This window comes from Rhinichthys klamathensis, unplaced genomic scaffold (genome assembly GCF_029890125.1).
Source record: "Rhinichthys klamathensis goyatoka isolate OS25496 unplaced genomic scaffold, OSU_Roscu_1.1 h1tg000269l_1, whole genome shotgun sequence".
Classification (NCBI taxonomy): Eukaryota; Metazoa; Chordata; class Actinopteri; order Cypriniformes; family Leuciscidae; genus Rhinichthys; species Rhinichthys klamathensis.
Genome location: NW_026606789.1, coordinates 1,077,250 through 1,100,796, shown reverse-complemented (window position 1 = coordinate 1,100,796; position 23,547 = coordinate 1,077,250). Strand labels below are relative to the sequence as shown.

At 39.9% G+C, this 23,547-nt stretch overlaps 2 protein-coding genes across 2 annotated transcripts in view; one reads left to right on the top strand and one right to left on the bottom strand.

Moving 5' to 3' along the window:
- Window positions 1-777: 777 nt before the first annotated feature.
- olfml3a (olfactomedin-like 3a) lies at window positions 778-5,959 on the top strand. The gene is made up of 3 exons (XM_056268115.1): window positions 778-1,075; window positions 3,235-3,517; window positions 5,137-5,959. The coding sequence occupies exons 1-3, from the start codon at window positions 965-967 to the stop codon at window positions 5,925-5,927; spliced, it is 1,185 nt and encodes a 394-aa protein (XP_056124090.1). The 5' UTR covers window positions 778-964; the 3' UTR covers window positions 5,928-5,959.
- A 2,682-nt stretch (window positions 5,960-8,641) lies between these two features.
- Window positions 8,642-23,547, bottom strand: part of syt6a (synaptotagmin VIa) — a 59,312-nt gene continuing 44,406 nt past the window's right edge. The window contains exons 4-7 of the mRNA XM_056268182.1: window positions 21,429-21,549; window positions 20,166-20,337; window positions 12,022-12,172; window positions 8,642-9,157 (exon numbers count right to left, since the gene is read on the bottom strand). Coding sequence (XP_056124157.1) covers window positions 9,086-9,157; window positions 12,022-12,172; window positions 20,166-20,337; window positions 21,429-21,549 — 516 coding nt within the window. The 3' untranslated portion in view covers window positions 8,642-9,085. The remainder of the gene's footprint in view (window positions 9,158-12,021; window positions 12,173-20,165; window positions 20,338-21,428; window positions 21,550-23,547) is intronic.

Genomic DNA, 23,547 nt, shown 5'->3' with positions numbered 1-23,547 from the left:
ATTAAAGTATTCAAAAATTGCAATATGTGAATGATATTCACTCTGCATAATTCAGTTTGACTTTCAAGGGATCTTCAATTGCATTTTACTTTAAATAAACCAAGTGCCCTTTCACTGATATTTGCATAACCAGGATGATTTGATTTCCTTATCCATGTATGATAAGTTTGTGATTAAGCGAACACGATGAAGGTTTAACTTTTGGATTGAGGTTTGACAGTTAGAAATGGGATTCTTGCTCATCTCAGAACAAATTGCTTTGTCATATTGAACTACTTTAACCACTATTTTACCAATTTGTTGAATAAAGTTGCATGCAAATGAGATAATTTGTGCATATGTAGCCAACAGACTGTAATACACTCTTAAAAATAAAGGTTCTTTATTGGCATAAATGGTTCTATGAAGAAAGTTTAACATCAATGGAAACATTCCATTGCACAAAAGTTCTTTATAGTGAAAAAATGTTCTCCAGATTATTCTGTGAAGAAAATAAATCGTTTTTTTTTAAAGAACTGTTCACAGAAAGGTTCTTTGGAGAATCCAAAATGGTTCTACTATTACTATAAAACATATATATTGCATAAAACTCTTTTGGAACCTTTCTTTTTAAGAGTGTACTTTTATTACAAAACTGCTGACATGTTTCTTGTTGACATTAGTAGATTTTTACTGTACTTCAGTGACTTCATCTTTCAGGCACACTACATGGTTCTCTTTTGAGGACGGAGAGAGTCCAGAGATACATGGCTCCTCCCTCAGTGTAAGTAAAAACATTCCAGCCAAGTGAGCGAGCCAGCGAATATGAAACCCTGGAAGTCCCTGATTCCGGTCCCTTCTCCTTGTGAGCACTCACACGCTTACTAGAGGACAAGGACGCCCCATAAGCAGCTGCAGCACATCTTTTTTGAGACTTCTTTTGTTTTGTGGATATACCTGAAAGCGTCCCTTATCCAAAGCCACCATGAAAGCCACCATATTTTTCATTCTCTTGACCGTTTTGGCTCATTCCAGAGGCCAGTACCACTACCAGGGCCTGATGAACTACCTGGAAAACAGGATGGTTGCTATGGAGGTAAGAGAATTTTGGCCACGTTTCAATATACTGTCTGCAGTCCTGCTAGTTTTCAGCCATTTTACAGAGACATTCACTTTTCTAGACATACGTCAAAACTCTGAAACAATGCTAATTCTAAGAGTTCTTTACATTTATTCTACTCGACAACACTTGAAAATGTTGGCAATATCTGTAGCACTGTTTGTTCAAAGTGAGAGTACACAGTACACACACTATGAATTAACTTCTCAAACCAAAGAACCATAGCTTAGATCAACAGACAAAACAAAAAGTCTTCATCTAAGCAAGTGCTGGCTCACATTTACTAAAGATTTAAGTCTTAAGTAAATGGAGACTTAAATCTTTATTACTTTCTTCAAAAGTAATGAAGATTTAAGTAGTCTTACTTTTTTTGGTAACACTTTATTTCTTGTAACACGTTACATGTAGTTACTATAGTAATAACTATAAATTATGCATAATTACTAATCCTAACCATAACCCTATAGTAAGTGCAAATAGTTAGTTAATACTCAGTTATGTATAATTACACTGTAACAAAGACACCTTAAAATAAAGTGTAACCCTTTGTTTCTTGAGTGAAGTTGTACCCCAGTGCAGAGAAACGTTTTCTTGATTGACTGAATAGTTTATCTCAGCAATTCTGTTCAGTGAAGCTGTGCTGGAAAAATTCTAAGACTGATTCAATAAGCAAAATAATTACCGTACTCATGATTAAGTAGACACTTCATTAGAATAATGAATTTATTCTGTCCATTTACAGTCATCATTTCTGTCATATGCAGACAGGACTGCCTTGATTACCTGAATCAGCAGGAGTCCACTGCACAGTGTTATTATTAAAATGTGTGTGATGTACGGTACAAGAAGACTAAAAGCCCTTTGTTTTTTTTGTTTTCTGGTTAGAAAGTTTTTTTTTGTCACACTTTAGATTAGGGTACAATTCTCACTATTAATAACTATTAGCAATGACTTTTTGCCTCAATTAAGTGCTAATTACTGCTTATTAATAGTTAGTAAGGTAGTTGTTAAATTTAGGCATGAGGTGGGATTAGGGATGTAGAATATGGTCATGCAGAATAAGGCATTAATATGTGCTTAATAAGTACTAATAAACAGCCAATATCATAGTAATATGCATGTTAATAAGCAACCAGTTAATGGTGAGAATTGGACCCTGATGTTACTGTTATTTTTTTTAATCTGGTCCCAAAGTAAGGACTGAAAAAAATATTTATTTTTAATTAATATTTATGGAGCAACAACATTTATGAGAAACAAAGTTCGTTTTGATTTGAAATCATGCAATATTAAAGTCAGCTTGAGCAGCTAGCCTAGAGCAAAAGGCCCCTGGAGTGGCCACACTGATATGGTATACATATTTAATGAAAATACTGACAATTCAGCACCATATTCAAGTACTTTTAATATAGTAATACAGTAGGGAAGTTTTGTGACATGTTCTGTACCTCCTGCAACAAGGAGGTACCTCAAATCATTTCACTCATTTGGCAGTTTTTTAATAAGAATTAATAGTTTTGTTCAGCACGGATGCATTTAATTGATCAAAACTAACCGTAAAGGCATTTATAGTTAAAAAATGATTCTAAAATAAATGCTGTCCTTTATGAAGTTTTTTTTTTCATCAAAGAATTCTAAAAAAAAAAAAAAAGTATCATGGTTTTCACAAAAATGTTAAGCAGCACAACATTGATAATATGTTATAATAATATTATATACAATCAAGTCACTAAATAGCTGTAACTACATTGCATGAGAAATTGATTTTTATTTTTTATAACTGATTTGTGGAACTGAAGGGTCTTGAAAATTCTAGACCCCTTCAACTCTGCAATGATTTTTCACAATTTATTAAAATATGTATTGAATTTGATGGGGTCCTTGATAGCCTCAGACATCACTCTGAGGTTCTCCATCTCCTGAATTCAGATAAGAATTGATTTTGCCTTTGACTGGGGGAAAAAAGGCTAACACATGCTGTCCAGAATTACTCAACACTTCTGAACCATTCTTCCCTGCAGGCCTATTCACCATTGGAATAAGTTTAACATTGGATAGAATTTGTTGCTCTTTTTGATCTGGCTGCAGATCATCTTAAACAATTATGTGACTGAGTGTATTTGTCATTTTTCCAGGAACGCATTGCCCTGTGGCATGAACAGAACAACCGCTACAACTCCGACCTGAAGGAATTCAGGCAGCAGGCCGTAGACCTGTTGGAGAAGTTGGGCAAAGAGCACAGTAAACTGCGTTCCGACATGGAGGGCGCAGGAGCACGGGTAGACCGCGTGGAGCGTGAGATGGACTATATTGAAACCAAGAATCCACCTAAGCCTTGTGTGAAAGCAGCAGACAAAATGGTGGAACAGGACGCAGTTTTCAAAGAGAGGAAGAAGGAAGAGTTCTTTGAGCTGTCTGGTGAGTCGGGGAAATCAGGTTTTGACAGCTGAAGCCCAGCTTTTGATCATTTACTTTCAGTTTTAGCCATGACATACTCTTGGTTGAGGAGATTTAGCCTACCGTTACAAAGCAGTCCAGTTTGGGGTTTTCTCTGGAAAATTGTAATACTGGAAAATCAAATTGGGAGAGTTAAAAGCTGCAGTTCAAGGCTGAGAGGATGAACAAAAAGCATGTGCTTTGATTTAAGACATTTGTATTTTATGAGAACTAGCATCCCAGTTACACTCATCCATATTGGGATTGTGCTGTAGGCCTTGTGACTGTCTCACTTGAACAGTATAATGGTAGAATTTCTGCTAATGCTTGGCTGCCTTACACAGAGGATTTATTGGTTTAGAGGAAATGTGCTGCGTCTTGTTAATTAGGAAACAAGGAACAAAGAATCAAGCCAATCAGTTCACTAGATTAGCCATTTGGCTTTTGTGGTTAAAATGTTATGCAATTGTTGGGTTCTAGCCTATTTTGTTATCCAGAAGGCTGGAATCAAAGCAGATGAAAGTATTCGTTTCTCATTTGCCTGTTCATCTGACAGCTTTACAGTTCATCTGTCTCCACTGAAGTACAGTGTTGTTAACACAAAAATCCACTCTAAAGCTTAAGGCTGCAGGCAAAATTCCAGTCCATTACATTTTTTTATTTTTTATTTTTTTAAACAAAATATATATTCGTTTACTTTATACACTATGGTTCAAAAGTTTGGGGTTGGTAAAACAGTAATATTGTGAAATTGCATTATAATTTAAAATGTCATCTATTCCTGTGATGGCAAAGCTGAATTTTCAGCATCATTACTCCAGTCTTCAGTGTCACATGATCCTTCAGAAATCATTCTTAAATGCTGATTCGGTGATCAAGAAACATTTATTAATATTATCAATTTTGAAAACAGTTGTGTTGCTTAATATTTTTGTAAAAACCATGATATACATTTTTAGAATTCTTTGATGAATATAGAAATATATAAATGCACAGTATTTATTTGAAATATATATTTGTAACAATGCCTCTGCTGTTACTTTTGATCAATTTAATGTGTCATGCTGAATAAAAAAGTATAATTTCTTTAAAGAAAATTGAATCCTATTACTGACTCCAAATTTTTGAACACCATGTGTATATATTATGAAAAACATTTTGTAACAAAGAGAATTATGGGCAAGGGAATCTACAAAAAATAAAGTGAATTAAAATAACAATAACATTTTCTTAATCGAATGATTGCTATAAGCTTTATTATATATATTTTTAGAACAGCCAGCTACAAATGTGACAGATCATGACAGGAGAAACTAATAAAATTTCTTTGAAATGAAATATCTTAGAAACATATAGAAGCATACATGACATTTAAGGGTGAATCTCTCGACTGTGGAGGCTTACATTAGTTTTAACTCTTCGGTTTTCACATTCAAGTTTTCTAGGTTTATTTCTTCCATAAAGAAAAATATGGAACTTTTTTCATAATGCGGTCTTCCAGTGCTTGTGTAGACTAAGCAGTCTGTATTGCTTTCAGAGTTTGCAATATTAATCATAGTATGCTCCCGGTAGACATTAATCATGTTTGTTTTCATTGACAGTGTGCGTGAACATTGTATCCAGTCTAAAAGCAATGAAGATCCTTAAAAGGTTGGGGAGCCCGAAAGGTGTCTGGACCAAAGATGCCCGGTCAGCAAAAGTCTACATCTTTAACGGTACATCCGACAACACGCTGTACGAATTCAACTCCGTGCGGGAGCTGTCTGCATCATCAGGCATGTCTAAAGGCAGGCAGATCACCGTTCCCACTGCTTGGAATGGGACCGGTCATGCAGTCTACGATGGCTTTCTCTATTATATCAGTGAAAGTTCAGAGCTCCAAGTTATTAAATATGACCTCAAGAACGGTTCGGTTGCAGACAGTGCAGTGCTTCCCATGGAGGACCGCAGCCCAGTGTACCAACTCAATCCAGAGACGCTGGTGGACCTGGTGGTGGATGAGGATGGGCTATGGGCGCTGTATCCAGCTGGAGACACTATCAATCTTGCTAAGATGGACTCTAACTCTCTGGACATAGAACAGATGTGGGACACGGCGTGTCCAAGAAACAACGCTGAAGCTGCTTTTATTGTCTGCGGCACAGTCTATGTGGTTTACAACACCAAACCGCCGAGCCGCTCGCGTGTGCAGTGTGTGTTCGATGTGAATGACATGGTAAGCAGCGGCGAAGCCCCTCTGATTTATTTCCCCAGGCGCTACGGGGCCCATTCCAGCCTCAAATACAATCCTGAGGAGCGGCAGCTCTATGCATGGGATGATGGGTACCAGATTCTGTATAAACTAGCGCTGAAGAAGAAGCTATGGGCGATAATGCCACCACCTGAGGAATAGTGGACCTCTTTAGTTCTTAAAGGGCTTTATTTTCCTGAAAATGAAAATCCTGTCATCATTTACTCACCTTCATGTTGGCCGTATGACTTTATTTCTTTCATGGAACTCAAATGGAAAAATGTTGAAGAATAAATTACAACCCAGACAGCAATATTAGTGTCGGCCCAGATCCGGCCCACATCTGGTACGCATGGAATCCACATGTATCAGATGTGCCCCAGATATGTTGCTTTCTGGGAATGGATTAGGATTGAGGCATTCAATCGTCAAAAAGGACTCAAAACCACCATAAAAGTCATCTTCTCTGAGTCAGAACTTTTACATGAATTGGCTAATCCAGGTCACTAAACCGGCCTGAATGATTTGTTCACGACTGAATCTGTTCTCAAGTTCAATTCACTGATTCAGTAAGTTATTCAGTTGCAGCAGTTAAAGGCTCACTGAATTATCTGTTAATGTTAAACAACTTCAATTTGGTTCTAATTCTCACATAAAGCTATCATGACTTTTTGTGAAAAAACAAACAAACAAAAATGAAGTTGAATGATGGTTTTAATTACCTGTAATTTGAACTACTCTTTTTCTACAGTACAGAATTCATTTTAAACAACTTAAATTTTCACATGAAGTTATTATATGACTTCATAAGACAATATAGTGGCTTATATAATTTGGAACGACATGAGGGCAAGTAAATGATGGCATACGTTTAATTTTTGGGTGAACTAATTCTTTACCTTTATCAACACACAAATATATTGCTTTTGTTGCACATTTTATTAAAAATATGAGACAATATGCAGTCTCTAATGTAACCCACTATTTGTGATTTGATGACAGAAGTTCACAAGAGTGAAAGAGAAGCAACTCTGTCCTTGAAATGGCTGAAACAACATTTTATTTTGGCATTTTTTAAATACAAGAACCTTTTCAAACATTACAAGTTATATTGCAAGTACAAATGATCAATACAAAATTAGAAAGTTGTTCAGATTCACAAGGGGGCAGAAACAGGTTGTTAAAACACCAGCACACACACGAGTTAGTGATGAGGTAAAGAACCAGATCTAAACCTTATTAACTTTACATTCACCTACAGAAACACACTTTATATTATCTGAGTATTACAACATTGGTGATATTGTAAAAACAGGACCAAAAAGTTTGTCACTTTGTCACAACCATTTCTTCAACAAATTGACTTTTTGACAGAATTTTTAAAGATTCTGTTAAAATATGAAATCTATATAGAAATTTAAAGCTTAACAGTTACCCTATGAGATGATGGAGGGCATTATGTAAAATAGCCCAAGTGCCATGTATATTTCAAGATATTTCAACACCACCAACTGGAGCGTAAACGAACTGCCTGCATAGGTTTTTTTTAATTATCTTTTCATCTTTGTGACAGATGTTATGTGCATTTGTCTTTTCTTATTTGAAACATATAGTCAAAATGTCGAGGACCCGGAAGGGAAGCTCTGAACTAATTCAGTAATTTCTGTGCATTTATGGAACTCATTTCCAGCATATGCATTATGTTAAAAAAAAAATGACAGGAGAATATACTGCAGTAATCATAATTGATCATTTTGCTGGGGTTTGCCTGAGCATCTCCTTCTGCTAAATTTAAATTCCAAGTTAAATTGTGTTGAATAAATGTAAAACAAAACAGAGAAACCACAGGGATAAACAAATAAAATATTGCGGGCAATGGAAATTAAGACATTTATGACATTAACAATTTAAAAAATAACATTATTTTCATTGCTCTGTTGAGCATTAAATATTATAAAAAATAACACTTGCACAAGATGGCATGACTTTTTTTAGACTTACTTAGTTGACAGTTATATTGAATTGTTTGGTTATGCAGATATTTCCATGTAACAGTTCTGCTGGATACAGACTGTACAGTACCACATTATTTTATGCACATCCTTTCAAATATCCCAATTTTTTTATTTTTTTTTTTACAAATAATTGTTGTGAAATAAAACAAAAATAAAAATATGAATCTGAAGATGTATGTTAGTTACTTACCTACAATTTTATGTAATGTCAACCCTTCTCTTTTAAACCATACAGAATATGAATATATTTTATAAGTCTGAGCATACATTGTTTACTCCAGACATTTTTCCAGACAAAATGTGGAAAACTTTGACAGTCCAATTTAACTCAATAAAATGACATGTCAAAAGATGAATGAGATGTCAGCGTTAGATTGAATCAGCATGAGGGTTCAAGGAGGAGTTGAATTGCTATAAATGCAGTGCTACTAAGATAAAGAACCTCTTCAGCATCTCTTTAAATGCTATTAAAACAAAGTGAATACTGTACAACCCACATAAATCAAGACAGATCTCTATGGATATTTCAGCACTCTTACCTTAAATGCCCAGTTTTGTACCTGGTCTTGACGATGAATATTATTTTAATCACATAAATGTATTCAGCTACATGTGAAGTGTTGTTGTGTGTGAACAGGAAGTTCTTTACATGTAAACCATCTGTGTTTCAACAAGAAATTAATGGATAGGAAAAGTTTGTTGTGCTCTGATATATATAGACAGTCTCTTTTTACACACAATATTTATACAACATCTATAAACCGATAATTATTTTGAAAAGTACACCTTCACACAGGGTTTCATACAAGGATTTGACAGAGAAAATAGTTTGTTCGTAGGATAGCACATGACAAATCCTCAATATTTTATATAGGCTACCAACATTTTTTACTTCATTCTTAGGACTTCCAATATTTAATCTTTCATCCACAAAGACCTTTGTTTGTAGCATTGTGTGGAAACTTCTGTTTGCACGTAGACCGCTTGCAGAACACCGCATCGGATTTCAAATGCTTCAGGAAAATTCATATTGGAAAGGAAGATCTCTGACGATACCAAGCTATTCTAGGAACACAAGTTGGCTTTGTAGAGTATTTGTACAACACTTCCATGAATTGACCTAGGATCATAAGGACTGGAAGAGCTTGAACATGAGGAACATCGGGGCAAAGATAGTAGGGTCTGATCTTAGATCAACGTTTGGGAACCATCTAAATCAACCCGTAGCAGGGCTCTCGTTTTCATCAGACAGACAAATGGACTACAGCGAGGATGCCGAGCCTGTAGGTTCACATATGGTTCTGATCAAGGGCTGCCAGGAGGTTTGGGGGAGGGGCAAGACCCCTGACTGTCAAAACTGGCTGTTCTAGCTTTCCACTGTAAGAAAAGACACATGAAAAACCCATCAATGAGAGCATTTAAGAGTAGAAGCAGCACAGCAGAAGAGAGAGCAAATATTGCTCAGAAGAGTGAATTTTACACTGTGGTTGGATGAAACTGATGCATCTAAAGTTATATTATAACGAGGTCACACTTACATACAATTAGGTGGGGTAAAGTTTAATGCGTATTTGGCGTGCTGTCCGGGGGGAGGGCTCCGAGCTCAGAGTTCAGCCCGAACCCAGAGTACTCCCCCCTATGTAAGTAGTTAGGACCAGAGGTGTAGTGGTAAAAAAAGAGGTGGGTAAACTATAAATTCTGGTGGACCACGACGTGGTCACCCGGTAAGGTGGGCCACTGCCTACCGGTGTATGTGTATCTCCTGATGACATTGCTATATAGGGAGGGCTCGACATTAAGCCTTTTCATACGCTTAATCTGTCATTCACTTGTCCGAGTAAAAAAGTTTCTCGTCCGGATTTTTTATTATTATTTTTTTTAATTCTGAAACAATATTCTCATCAGTGTTCAATCACCTTTGATATTTAAATCGGCATATTATAATATCTGCACCTTTAAAGGGCATCCCCTCCCCCAATCTTATTAAATGTATGCTTCATCTTTCATTTTAAATTCCTAAATTTGATCAATAAATTTAATTATTTCGAATAATAAGACACTATAGGGCTGATCAAATTAAATCATTTACACTGAAAAATTCCAATTGCATAAAATAATGTTATGAAATTGATTTAAATTTACAAATAAGAAACGTTGGACAGAATGATCTACTTTTAAACATAACACGAAACCGCCAGTAGGTGGCGGTAGGCGACCGTCTTAATGAGTGAGTCATTGATTCATTCATTCAAACGATTTGTTCAAACGGCTGATTCATTCAAGAATGAGACTGATGTTTATGAATGGGTCATTGAATCTTTGACTCAATCGATTCCTTCAAAATGCTGAATCATTCAGTAGGCCTAATGAAAACAGGTCGAGTGTTCCTGTGAGATGCGCCGTGGTTCTGCTGTGATTCTTGTTTGGAACTATTTTCGCTGCTGAAACAGAACAAAAACAGCCAATATTGCATCTAAAATGTAAGTGACTTAATTTTAACTGTTTATTGAACTGTTGTAGGAAATCAATGTCACATTTTCAATCGTGATGGTGTTCAGGAAAAATAATTGAGGTTGCTTAACATATGTAAAAAATATAAAAACTCCACATTTAGATTTTTTATAGGCAGTATGTTGTTAACTGAGTGTGTGTGTGTGCGCTCATTTGTGTAGATTTCTCCCCGAGAGGCTGCGCGAGCGTCAACAGCGCAACCTCACCGTCAGTAAGTCAACAACACTGACAGTAACGTTAATGCAGCGCAATATGAAAGAGTTCGTCTTAGGTTTAACAACCTATGAAACTAGTAATGAACAATATGAAACTAAAACGACATAAGCTTAATTTATAGCTATTTAGAGGAGGATAAACGCAATTTAGAGGTGGATAAACGCACTTTGGAGGTGGGTAAACGCTATTTCCGAATATTGGGAGGTGCGTAAACGGCGTTTACGTGCGTTTAGCCTCCACTACATCCCTGGTTAGGACTAGAAGTGTGGAGAAGGGGCGGTGGAGGGGTGCAGCTAAACTGTCAATGGATTGAGGTGAGACTGCTGAGTCTATATACACCTCTTATCATTGATTGTTGAGTGCTCTCCACCCGTGTAAATTATCTGAACGTGCTCCTCCCAAACTTTGTTAATAAAACATCATTTAAACATATTTGTTATTTTTTATTAATTATTTTCTATATAAAAATAAATATCATGCTTTTAATTAATGCAAATCCAAACACATCTAATCACGTTCCACTTAAGCAAACTGCATAAATGAGGCTACAAATGAACTAACTAATTAATCCTCAACCTGATTTTTCTCATGCTTTTATGTAATTATCACGGTATATTACAGTTGTATAAATGAGAATAAGCATTTGTTGAATAGCCTGTTTCTCTCTGGCACGCAAATTTATTCAGTTCAAACTTAATTAAAAGAAACAATAATTTCAATATGGTTTATTGGTGACTTCCAATAAAACATAATTTAACTCAAAACAGAAACACAATCATACCCCTTTAAAAATGACCAAAAACAATGCCTTACAAACTAAGCCACCAATTATGTCTTAGGTCTACTTAATATTCAGATAAAAGAGTGTGTGGCCATGCCCCCAAACACAATGCATAGATGCCCAGACAGGCCCACAGCTAAAAACAATGGTATTTTTTTTATATTAATTTTGAATTACTTGACAACTTTGTTCAAAATAAAGACAATATTATTTTATTTAACAGAAAAAAATTAAGTAAACGAAGAGAGCAAAATGCATAATATTTAATATAGCGCCAAATTAAAATCAGCACTGACATATTCCACTCATGTATTATTCATGAAGCACAGTACAAGTTTGAGGATGTGACTAGAGGGATCTGAATATTTACAAAGAGAGATTGGCGAGTAGTCAGAAATGAATTCTGAAAATGCAATTTGCATTAAAAAAAGAGTTCTTATATAAACCAAGGGGGTGTCCAAACTCAGTCCCGGAGGGTCACTGTCCTGCAGAGTTTTGCTCCAACTTGCCGCAACACACCTGTCCTGTACTGAATTGGCGGGCTTGTACTGAAAGTTTGTAGTATGCCTCGGAAGACCTTTATTAGCTGGTTCAAGTGTGTTTAATTGGGGTTGGAGCTGAACTCTGCAGGACAGTGGCCTCCAGCCTGCCACCCCTGATATAAACACTAATTCAGAGGGTTATTATGCCTACCCTTGTTTATGTTTGCATTCCTGGAGGGAGTGTTACTTACCACTTTTTCCGATTTCTTAGGCTCCACCAGGGAGTGCCAGTGTGCAATTGGCTTACGGGGGTATGTGAGCATCTCATTCCAGTGGTCTCTACCTAAACCTTCAGCACCACAGCCCAAACGGCACACACCAATTATCTCATTGTGGCCCACCCTGCAAGATAAGATTTGTTTGTTATAGAATTATGCATTGGTATATCCGTTTAATTTAAGTGATCCAAATAAACACATCCACTCTGGCAATGACTAATGAGTTTGCCTGACAGTGCAACTGACCTCTTTTGCAGCAAGGTATACGTGTAAAAATATGTGCATATATTCTGACTCGGAGAGAGCAGCTGAAGTGCCACAGGATAAAGAAATCAACATACATTTACTTCAGTGGTGCTGAACTTTACGTGAGTCCTTTTGTGAACCCAAGGTAGAGAATAACGAAATAGCAGTTCCTGACATCTAATCTTGTGTGTTCTTGTCTTGGACACTGACTGCTCCAGACTTGAGAATGTTGGGTAAAATGTATACACCCGGTTCTTTGAGCAGTTACCCAGCTGTAGAGAAGTGAGCGGTGAATGCTCTGACATCTGACCTTTTCCTCTTTCTACTTAAGCACATGTACTGTACCATGTGATCATTCTGATGTCTGGTGATCCTGCTATTCTAATATATCCTGTACAGTTTGTTTCAATATTTCTCTGTTTGGGTTGTGTGCAGTTTGCTGCACAATATATTACAACCCCATTTCCAGAAAAGTTTGGAAATGGGGTTGTAATATATTGAAGAATATATATAAAGAATCTGTGGTTTGTTAATTCTCTTGAACCTTATTTAACTGACAAAAGTACAAAGGAAGGATTTCCAATGTTTTTACTGACAAAATTAATAAACAAATTTTGATTTTGATGGCTGCAACACACTACAAAAAAGTTGGGACAGAGGCAAAATAAAAGTGATAAGATTATAGAATATCCACTTTTAATTTTTTTTTAAAAATAAACTCTTTTAAAACAGTCCACAATAAGTAGGTGAATTGGTAATAGGTGAGGGTATTGTAAAAAAAATACATTTCTAAAGACTGCAAAGAGTTTAGGTATTTCACCATCTACCATAATATTGTGAAAAGATTCAGGGAATCCAGAAAAATCTCAGTACATGTAGGGCAGGGGTACTCCAACTCTAATCAAACACACCTGAAGCAACGAATTAAGGTTTTCAGGATCACTTGATGGGGTGTTTGATTAGGGTTGGAGAAGAACTGTGCAGGACAGTCGATCGGCAGAAGCAGGATTGGGCACCCCTGAGGCAAGGCACGAAACCTCTGTTGAATGTGGGTAACCTTTGAGCCCTCAGAAGCCATTGCATGAGAAAGCATCATGCTGCTGTGTTAAATATATCCACATGGACTCTTTATTGCTGGACCATTTTCACTTAACACAGTCTGACGCTGCATCAAGAAATGCCCCAAATGAAAAAAGTAGCTCTCCGGGCCACCAAACAGACTGCTGCCGCGATCTGCCGGTTGATGGCGACTGTGGTTGAACCTGGCCGACATCGGGGAGAAAGAGAAAGGCTTTCTCCTCGATTCGCTGGTTTCGCCCTCTGAGCTTTTCGGCACCTCCGTGGAGGCGGTAGTTGGAAATTTCAGAGAGGCGAAGGCGTGCTCAGCTGTATCCAGGACATACATACCGCTGAGATCCGTGTCCACACCCAGACAGATGGGAGGGCCTGGCCCATCATGGTCCGAGGACCTTAGACAGGGCCAGAGAGCCAGTGTCGCCTCTCGTGCGCCTCCTCCGGGGAGGAGTAGGTCGCAGAGGAGGCGCGACTCCGGCAAGAAGAGGGATCTGAGGGAGGTGATCCAGCACAAATGCACACTGCGTCGGTCATGGATGATCTTCCCTGATGGCGTGATTATATCTTAGCCCTTTCCTCTCTTCCCTGACTCCCCAGGCGCTTCTTACATCAGGCCTTACATCAGCTTGGTTAGTGAGAGTGCCTCTTTCAGGCATGTAAAGGTGGTAGACCCCATATTCATAAAGAACTGTCTGGTGAGTCTTCACTTCGCACACCGCAGGTGAGCTGAGTGGTCTTCTTTAAAAAAATTTGTGTGCAACTAACACTAAAATGTATCTCTCTACAGAGCTTGTTCCCTGTATAGAGCTATGGGGTCATGTTAATGTAATAAGGTAATTACATTTTTGGATTATTTGGGCCCTGAAGTTCCCCTTTAGGTGGCTAGAACGATAGGGAGAAGCACCAGTTGTATGACTTCTCTTATGATGTGAAACTATGTTAGCCTTCGGGCATTCAGCCACCTCAGGGTAGAGTAGTTGGTCTCTCTCATAGGATTTTTTACTTGGAGTTTTGACTGACGCTAGAGCTTCAGATAGATCTTATGTCCGGCCCCCGGGACCATCTGACTTCTTTCCTGAGCACATCGCCCCCTTGAGCTCTGTTTTGGGTTTTCAGTGGGCTGAGCGATTCTGCAGCCCCTTGTATGAAATAATAATAACTATTTTTCTAGTAAGGCTGTGGCTCCTCCGAGCCCTCTGGTAGATCTATGCTTGCAGGCTGGCCCTCACCAGGGCCGCCTCTGTAGCTGGCCTAGGCTGTGCCAGGGATAGTGGAGGCGCTCTGCTTAAGCATTTCTGCCTCTGACCCTTCATTTTGTAAATGTAGGTTTCTAGAAAGTATCCCTGTATGACAGCCTCCTCCAATGGGAGTCGTTAGGCCAAGGCCCACCCCCTTCTCTGCATTCTGGGGTGACAAGAGTAATGCAGCGTGGTGCAAAGGCATGGTTTATAAAGATCCTGGGTTAGGCCTCAAATAGGCCTCCCCGGTACAATGTGTCTTTATTGAGTAGGGTTAGGCCGTCTTTCACCTCAAATGAAGAGACTGGGTCTGTCTGCCCGACCCTGCCGTGCAGAACTAGCATACGGATCTGGGCCGCCAGTATAGGCTTCACTTACCTCGCTGAGCTACTGCTCGAGCGTTGGGTTGTAGGTGGTTTGGTTCACAAACAAGCCCCACTCCCCTAGGTTAATAATAATAATTCGTTACATTTATATAGGGCTTTTCTGGGTACCCAAAGCGCTTTACATGGAAGGGGGAATCTCCTCAACCACCACCAATGTGCAGCATCCACCTGGATGATGCGACGGCAGCCATATTGCGCCAGAACGCCCACCACACACCAGCTTATTGGTGGAGAGGAGACAGTGATGAAGCCAATCAATATATGGGGATGATTAGGAGGCCATAATGGACAGAGGCCAAGGGGCAAATTTGGCCAGGATGCCGGGGTTACACCCCTACTCTTTTTCGAAGGAGATCCTGGGATTTTTAATGACCACAGAGAGTCAGGACCTCGGTTTAACATCTCATCCGAAGGACGGTGCTCTTTGACAGTATAGTGTCCCAGTCCCTTTACTGGGGTGTTAGGGCCCACACAGGGTGAGCACCCCCTACTGGCCTCACTAACACCTCTTCCAGCAGCAACCTGGTTTTCTCAGGAGGTCTCCCATCCAGGTACTGACCAGGCTCAGCCCTGCTTAGCTTCAGTGGGTAACCAGTCTTGGGCTACAGGGGGATATGGCTGCTGATAGTTACCAGTTGCTATCAGGTAGTAGGCTCCTCAGGCTTCCCTGAAGGTGAATTCACACTTAAGATGTTTGTAGGCCTCACCGGCCTCCCTGAAGGCGAATTCCCACTTACGTTGGCTATCAGGTAGTAGGCCGCACCAGGCCTCCCTGGATGCAAGCCCCAAGGACAGGCAAATGGACAGCTAGCCTGACTTACTATCGGGTAGTAGGCCTCGCCGGGCCTCCCTGAATGTGAGCTCCCAGATATTGTGGCTGTCAGGTAGTAGGCCTCACCAGGCCTCCCTGGAGGTGAGTTCCCACATGCTGTGATTATCAGGTAGTAGGCCCCACCAGGCCTCCCTGAATGGAAACGGTCAGGTAGTAGGCCTCACCAGGCCTCCCTGAAGGTGAGTTCCCCACATACTGTGGTTATCAGGTAGTAGGCCTCACCAGGCCTCCCTGTGAGTGGTTTCCTAGCGGTGCTGGGTTCAGGAAGCTAGTGGCCCCTTGCTATCAGTTCAGCTGACCTTAGCAGGCAGCTGCTGAAGGCGAGCTTGCGCCCTGGCTCGACTAAAGGGTTAGCGCCCAGGCGGTCATAGGCCTCTCATGAGGCCTCCCAGTTAGATCAGCCCTTAGGCCTTCACAGGCCTCCTCAGTGTTTTGAAACACAAACACTGGGTAGATACGTGGATAGAGTAGAGAAACTACCCTCGCTGGCAAGGGTTGGAAAGCACTATGCTGAGTCATACTCTCCGGGATACCCCGTCTCTGAGATCCGGGCCGAGTGGTTCACTGCCAGCTTCGCAGTCCCTCGGGTTGGATGCCTTACCTAAGGCAAGTATCCAGAGGCTCTGTCTACGGACAGACAGGAAGTGGCCAGACTAAGTGTCTATGTAACTGACGCCAGGTCAGGCCGCTCTGGTGGCATTTCGGGGTGAGTACGTTCCCCTGAATAGTGATTGGCTGGGGTTCCTTCGGGTTCCCTATCCACATTCCCTAGAAGGGACCCCTTCTAATTGGAAGCTGTGGTTCCAGGCCCTGAGCAGGCCTGAGCATTTAACCATGTTTATGGAGGTTTTCCTGCGAGGCTTATAGCTTGGGCTATGGCCGTAGGGAATGCTGTCACTGACAGCCCAGTGTGACCTGAGGCTGAGTGGTTCTAGCATTTCATTGAATTGCTGGTTCGGACAGTTGTCACTGCCAATGGGCATGCACTCCCCTTAGCATCGCGGCGTGGGTATATCGTTCCCCAAAGCGTCATTCGACGCAGTGCGAGTTCCCTTTCGAAAGGGAACGTCTCAGGTTACGACTGTAACCTATGTTCCCTGAGAACAGGGAACGATATACTGCGTCTCCTTGCCATGCCTCGGGGCCTGCCTATCAAACAGTCCCTTCAGACGAAAGGATATTGTCATGTTTGCAAGGCGCCCTTTTATACTTGCAGGTCGCATGTTAATCATTCACATTAATGATTCACGGGCTGTCGCCGGTCAATGTGATTGCCGTGATTTGATTGTGATTTCAGACACCTGTCACGCCTAAGGTGTTCCCCAAAGCTTCATTCGACGCAGTGTCTCGTTCCCTGTTCTCAGGGAACATAGGTTACAGTCGTAACCTGAGACGTTCTCTGGGCCCGAGCTCATCTCAAATTATCCAAAACAGTGGAAATCTGTGCTGTGGTCAGATGAATCCACGTTTCAGCTTGTTTTGGGACATTCTCAGTTCTAAGTCCCAAAGACGAAAGGGACCCTCCAGACTTTCATCAGTGACAGGTGCAAAAGCAAACATCTGTCATGGTACGGGGAAGCATCAGTCCAAACGCCATGGTTGACTTGCATGTGTGTGAAGGTACCATTGATGTGGAGATGTATTGGAATTGTACAAAGACATATACTGCCATCAAGATGACATCTATCCTGGGAAGCAAGACAATGCCAGGCCTCATTCAGCACTTGCTACAACAGAGTAGTGTCGTAGACACTCTACACCACAGAAGGGATGTTCTTGACTCCCTGCCTGCAGTCCAGATCTGTCTCTTATTGAAAATGTGAGAATCAGTCATGATGACCACGGACTGTTGAGCAGCTGTCTTGTATCAAGCGACATTGGGCAAAAATTTCACTTGCAAAACTGCAACAATTGGTATCCTCAATCTTTAAATGATCAAAAATTGTAATTAAAAAGGAAAGGTGATGTGACACAGTGGGGAAAATGCCTCTGTCCCAACTTTTTAGAGTGTGTTGCATCCATAAAAAAAAAAAATATATATATTTACAAAATGCATTTAAGTTGGTCAGTAACAACTTTGGAAATGTTTTCTTTGTACTTTTGTTAATAAAGGTTCTGGGAAATTAAACCAGATTCTTGATTGTATTGCATTTTACAAAATGTCCCAACTTCTCTGGAAATGGGGTTGTATAATAATATGTGAACTGTGTTAAATGTTAAAGGAACAGTTCAGCCAAAAATGAAAAGTCTCTCGTAATTTACTCCCTCTCATGTTGTCACAATTATGTTCTGTCTTGTCTGCACCTGTTCTTGTTAGTCCCTGATTGGTTAACCTTCATCCACCTGTGTTAGTTCCCTCTTTACCCTGTGTATATATTCTCCCTGTTCAGTTCAGTCCCTTGTCAGTTATTGTTCGTGTCTATGTGATACACGCTGTTGCGTCCTGTTCACCTGCCTGTGTACATTAAAGCTTTGTTATATTTTTGGAATCAAGCTTCATCTGTCTGCTTCATCAGCCAAAGCGTGACACGTGATATATATGACTTTTTTTCTTTATAAACAAAGAAAGGAAAATAATATAAATTTTTAGGAAAAATAATCATTCTCTGTGTCCATACTGGATAATGCGAATGGGTGCTGCTCGCTTGACCCTTGAAAACCGATTGTGAGAAAGTGATCGTTACGGTGATCCATATTACCCCTGTGGATGAATCAATGTTCTTAAGGGAAATGATAGGTATGTAGGAAAGATACTAATATTTTAAACTCTTTTAAACCATTGCTTCTTTCCTATGCGTATTCACAAGCACGGCACCCCCTTCAGGGTTCAATGTTTGAGCCATTAGGTGCACATGGTCCTCCAGAATGGTTTGGTAGTCTTTGGCAGTGACGTGCCCATCAAGCACAGTAGGGAATGCCATAATATTGCAGCCCAAACCATCACTGATCCACCCGTGCTTCACTCTTGGCTTTCAACTGCCCAGGTGTTAAGCCTCTTTGGGGCTTCTCCACACCATAACTCCACAGATGTGGGAGAGACAGTGAAGGTGGACTCATCAGAGAACAATACTTGTTTTACATTGTCCACAGCCCAAGATTTGCACTGTTGGCACCATTGAAACCTTGTGACCAAAAGTTTGGCTATAGCAGCCCAACCATGAATATTGACTGAATATTGAACAAACAGTTTTGGTGGAAACAGGAGAGTCGAGGTGTGCATTAAATTCTACAGTGAGTTGGGCAGCTGGGGTTTTAAGTTTTTTGGATACAATCTGGGTTAGTAGGCTACAAGGACATCCCTTTCAGACAGCTTCCTTTTATGTCGACAGTTACTCCTGTTGGATGTGGTTTGTCCTACGTGGAGGTATGCTGACATTACCCTGGATATCATAGCTCTTGATACACCTCAAAGACTTGCTGTCCTGGTCTATGAGCCAGCGGGATGCGCACCAATAATTTGTCCTCTTTTAAACTCTGATATGTCTCCCAATATGCTGTGTGGATGGCAACATTTTATATACAGCTGTGCCATCGCTCTGTTTATTCAACCTTCACACTCTGCTCTTACTGATGGAGTGTAAAATCAGTGAAGATTGGCCACCAGGCCGAGCATATATAGACGTGAAACCTCCAACAGTGTCTCAGTTTCATTGTCCAACCCCGTATCGTTTCGCTTCAGAAGACATTGATTCATCCAAGTGGGGTCATATGGATTACTGTCACAATTGCTGTGTGTGGTTTTTCAAGCAAAGGAGCGGAACCCATTCAATAGCATTCTATGGACTCACAGATGAATTATTTCCCTGAAAATTTTTGTTTATGTTTATCTGAAGAAATAAAGTCATAAACATTGGTAATGGCATGAGGGTGAGTAAATGATTTGGGTGAACTATCTCTTTAACGCCGTTAAAGGAATAGTTTAAATGAAAATTAAATGTGGTCATTTTCTCATATTATTTCAAAACGGTAAAATTTAAATTGAAAATGAATAATAATAAAAAATATATATGTTTTTCCCTATGCAATTATAAAAAATGAGGGCTGTAGTTTTCATGTTTCAAAAATCAAGAATAAAGTATCATAAAAGTATAATAGTTCACATGACTTCTGCATTACATATAAGCCGGTTGTTCTGTTCATGTTAATTATCAAGTGTGTTCTGAGTATTTTGTTTTGAGTTTTTGTTAATAAATCATTACTGCTGTGAACAGATCCAGCTCCTTTCCTTTACTTTTGCAACCGCCGCTGACAGACAGTGAGTCATTATTGACAGAATTTTCACTTTTGGTTGATCTGTCTCTTTAAATTTCAATGTATAAATGAGAAATAGCTGTTACATACAGGTCATAGTCCATGACTGAGATGTGCAAGCTGACTTGGTCCATGCTCTCGGGAGGGATGTCAAAGATAATAGCCTCATTATAAGTGGGATTCAGGGTGTTTTTCTTTGTTGTGGTCTTCTTCTTTTTGAGACGTCTCCCGTCACAAATGAGGGATACCTTCACATAGGGATCTGCACACAGAAAACACTGGCATTAATTCAGATCCTTTAAACGCTATTAATTTCACATTTGCAGTTCGACTTTTTTAACTTTAATTGAAACTAGTGCATACTAAAATACGTTTAATCAATCCTCTACCAATAGCTTGAAGTTGATGAGAGTATTAGATGAGAAGATTAGAAATGAATGCTGGGTATCTTCATAAAGCCAACTTTGCATTCAGTGTGAATAGAAGGTCATTGAGATTTAGAGCTTTAATGAAATGACTTGAGCGCTGATTCTAACATCAGAGCTGCATACTGATTTCCATCCCTCCATTATTACGCAATTTGTCTGATCCATTTATCGTGTGCATTAGTCAGCCATAAACTACTTCCAGCTTGAGCAGAACAAATCACATGAGAAGTACTTGTTCTGACACCAAATTAGCTTGGGGCACTTCTAAACAGATATAATGCACTGCGTGTGAATACAATGTTACTGCAAATGAAAAACGTTTACTCTTCAGCAGATAGAAGTAAAAATGTCTGGTGTGTGACGCACTATCATTATAAGGAAAAAAACATGATAGTGTGAGTAATTCATGTTATTGGAGCTTAAAATTGTTCCCTGCATCACATTTGTAACGCTTCTTTAGACTGTCTGGCTTAACTCGCTCAGTGATGCTGCTGATTTACCTCTGGGAAAGTTTGTGAACAGACTCAACAGAAGCCAATTTGTAACATGAAACCATGATTAGAACGTGCTGGACGTGTGCATTAACTATATATGAGAAAATAAAAAAAGCTTTCCAGAAGCCATAAAACCAAATGGACCAATTATAGGAGAGAGTGGTGCTACTTTTTATTTATGTTGTCCTCTAGGCAAGGAGAAATGAGACAGAGGTAATATAAAATGGCTATACTTCAGGATGTGTCAGAATTGGACCTATAGTGAGAATTGGACCCTAAACTAAAGTGTTACCAAATGTTTCTTTTTAAATGGATAGTCACATAAAGTATGTTCTCTAGATTATGAGAGTGCTTATAACACTTTTCACCGCACTCTCCCCTTCTTATTTTGATGCTCAAAGGCAGTAAAGCTTTGAGTGGTGAAATTCTACCTGAGTATCCTGTAATGTCCATTGCCTTTAGGTTCCTGCACTTGATGACTGTGAGTGTTAATCTGCCTGCTGTAGGTAGATAGCAGAGTGAGAACATGATCTCCCCAAGGTCCACGCTCTCCTGTCAGACACAGACACAGACAAATCAATGTAGCATGATGTATTGGCACATTTTGTTACAAAGGTCACTTTTTCAATTCAATAGCTCCGGATAATAAAGATAAAAACAGCAAATGTGCATTAATGTACCAGCAACAGATACTATTAGAGTAGACACTGTTCCACAAGCATCACTCCCAGTCAAGATATGAGTATAGAAACCCATTTCCACCTCATGAAAAAAAAAAAAAAATCATGCCTTGGTAAATTATAATTATGACATAAAAAGTTGAAATTATACTAAGCCATAGATACTAAGCCATACTAAGAATGATACTAAGTCGTAATGACACATTAAACATAATAACGACATAAGTTGAAATAAGATAAAAAGCCAAAAATCATAATTATTACATACACTAAAGTCTAAATTATGAGATTAAAAAAATCTTATGACAGTCAAAATTTTAACTCTCTTTCATAATTATTTCAACTTTATATCTCATAATTATGACATTTTGTGTTATAATTTACCAAACCATTCTTTTTTGAATGTGGCGGAAACGGGCTTTCATACAGACTTTCCAATGCTATGACTACTTGTCACTAACGGTGTTTCCTTTGTGAATGAATCTGTTTTGGGGACGAATCTTTTAAGAGGATGAATCATTGTAACAGTGTTGATAGTCAGTAAATATTTTGACTTTTCAATCTGCACAGTGGCTGAATAGAGAAAGATTCTGCATCAATACGATCAATACAGCCACTTTGCTATAGGTTCCCAGATACGCTAAAAGCTAGTTAGTACTGCAAGAAGTTATTTATTGGTATTTGTGGTTTGGCATTTTGACAATGACGGTTGGGTTTAATAAGCCTTTGACTCAATATCGTGGTCTAGGGGAGTACTGATTGGACATATATAGTCACAGTGACCAATTAGTTGTTGCGATTCTCCAAGCCGCAAGCTCTCCTGGACACCACTCCAGCAAACTGTTAATTAAACGTCAACACTCCAAAACATTTCGGCCTTTCCACCAGGGCATGAGGTCCATCATTTCCATCACAGCTGATCCAAGCATATCAGGTTCCCTTTCGAGGGAACTCGCGATGCGTCATCGACGCTTTGGGGAACGCCCCCAGCGTGAATGCGTCTGAGCATCAATGTCAACTAGTCCAATGGAAAGAATGAGCGTCACGGGCGGGTGACGTCATGACCAGGAAGGCATAAGAGCACATCCGGTGAAACGCGGCATTAGCTTCTGTGTCTCAGCAAGCGATCTGTGTCATTTTGTCTCTGTCTATTTACTGTTGTTTGTTGCGGAAAAGGATGGAAACTAAACAAGTGTACAAACAGTGTGCTTCTCCCTGCCCGCGTTATTTAACGGGTGGGGACACACACGAGCTTTGTGTCATTTGTTTGGGAGTGGAGCATGCGGTCTCAGCCTTCGAGGGGGCTGAGTGCCAGCATTGTGAGATGCTACCGCTTCGCATGCTCCGCTCTCGCCTGTCACTCTTTGATAAAGAGAGTGGGCAGGCTCGCGATCCGCAGGGATCAGGACCTGCGTCTGCCGAGGCAGCGCGGAGAATGCATTCCTGGGGATCGCAAAAGGATCTTTCGGAGGGGTTGGAGACGGGTCCGAGGGCTCTTTCTCCTTCCTTACCCGAAAGATCCAGCGCTCCCCCCCCGGTGTCGGAAGCACGCTCTGCGGTTTCTTCCGCCCGGGGAGAGAGCCCTCCATTACTTCATTGCTCTTCCTCCGAGGAGGTCGATGCTATGAGTTTGGAGAGTGAAAGCACACACATGGGGGAAAGAGATTCACAATTTATTTCCCCAGCATATGATGAGCTGGTGGATGTTATGTCGCGGGCTGTAGATAAATTAAAGATTGAATGGCCATCTGATAATAGGGGCGCTCTTCCTAAGAGTAAATTAGATGAGCGCTTTTTATCTTCTACTGCTTCATCTCCACCACGAGGGCTTCCATTTTTTCCTGATCTTCACAATGAGATTTCTAAATCA

What these genes read in the sequence shown, in the direction of transcription:
- olfml3a (XM_056268115.1), top strand. Translation starts at nt 965, where the DNA reads ATGAAAGCCACCATATTTTTCATTCTCTTGACCGTTTTGGCTCATTCC. An exon ending in ACAGGATGGTTGCTATGGAG is followed by an intron (nt 1,076 to 3,234) that starts GTAAGAGAATTT and finishes TCATTTTTCCAG; the next exon opens with GAACGCATTGCCCTGTGGCA. An exon ending in AGAGTTCTTTGAGCTGTCTG is followed by an intron (nt 3,518 to 5,136) that starts GTGAGTCGGGGA and finishes TTTCATTGACAG; the next exon opens with TGTGCGTGAACATTGTATCC.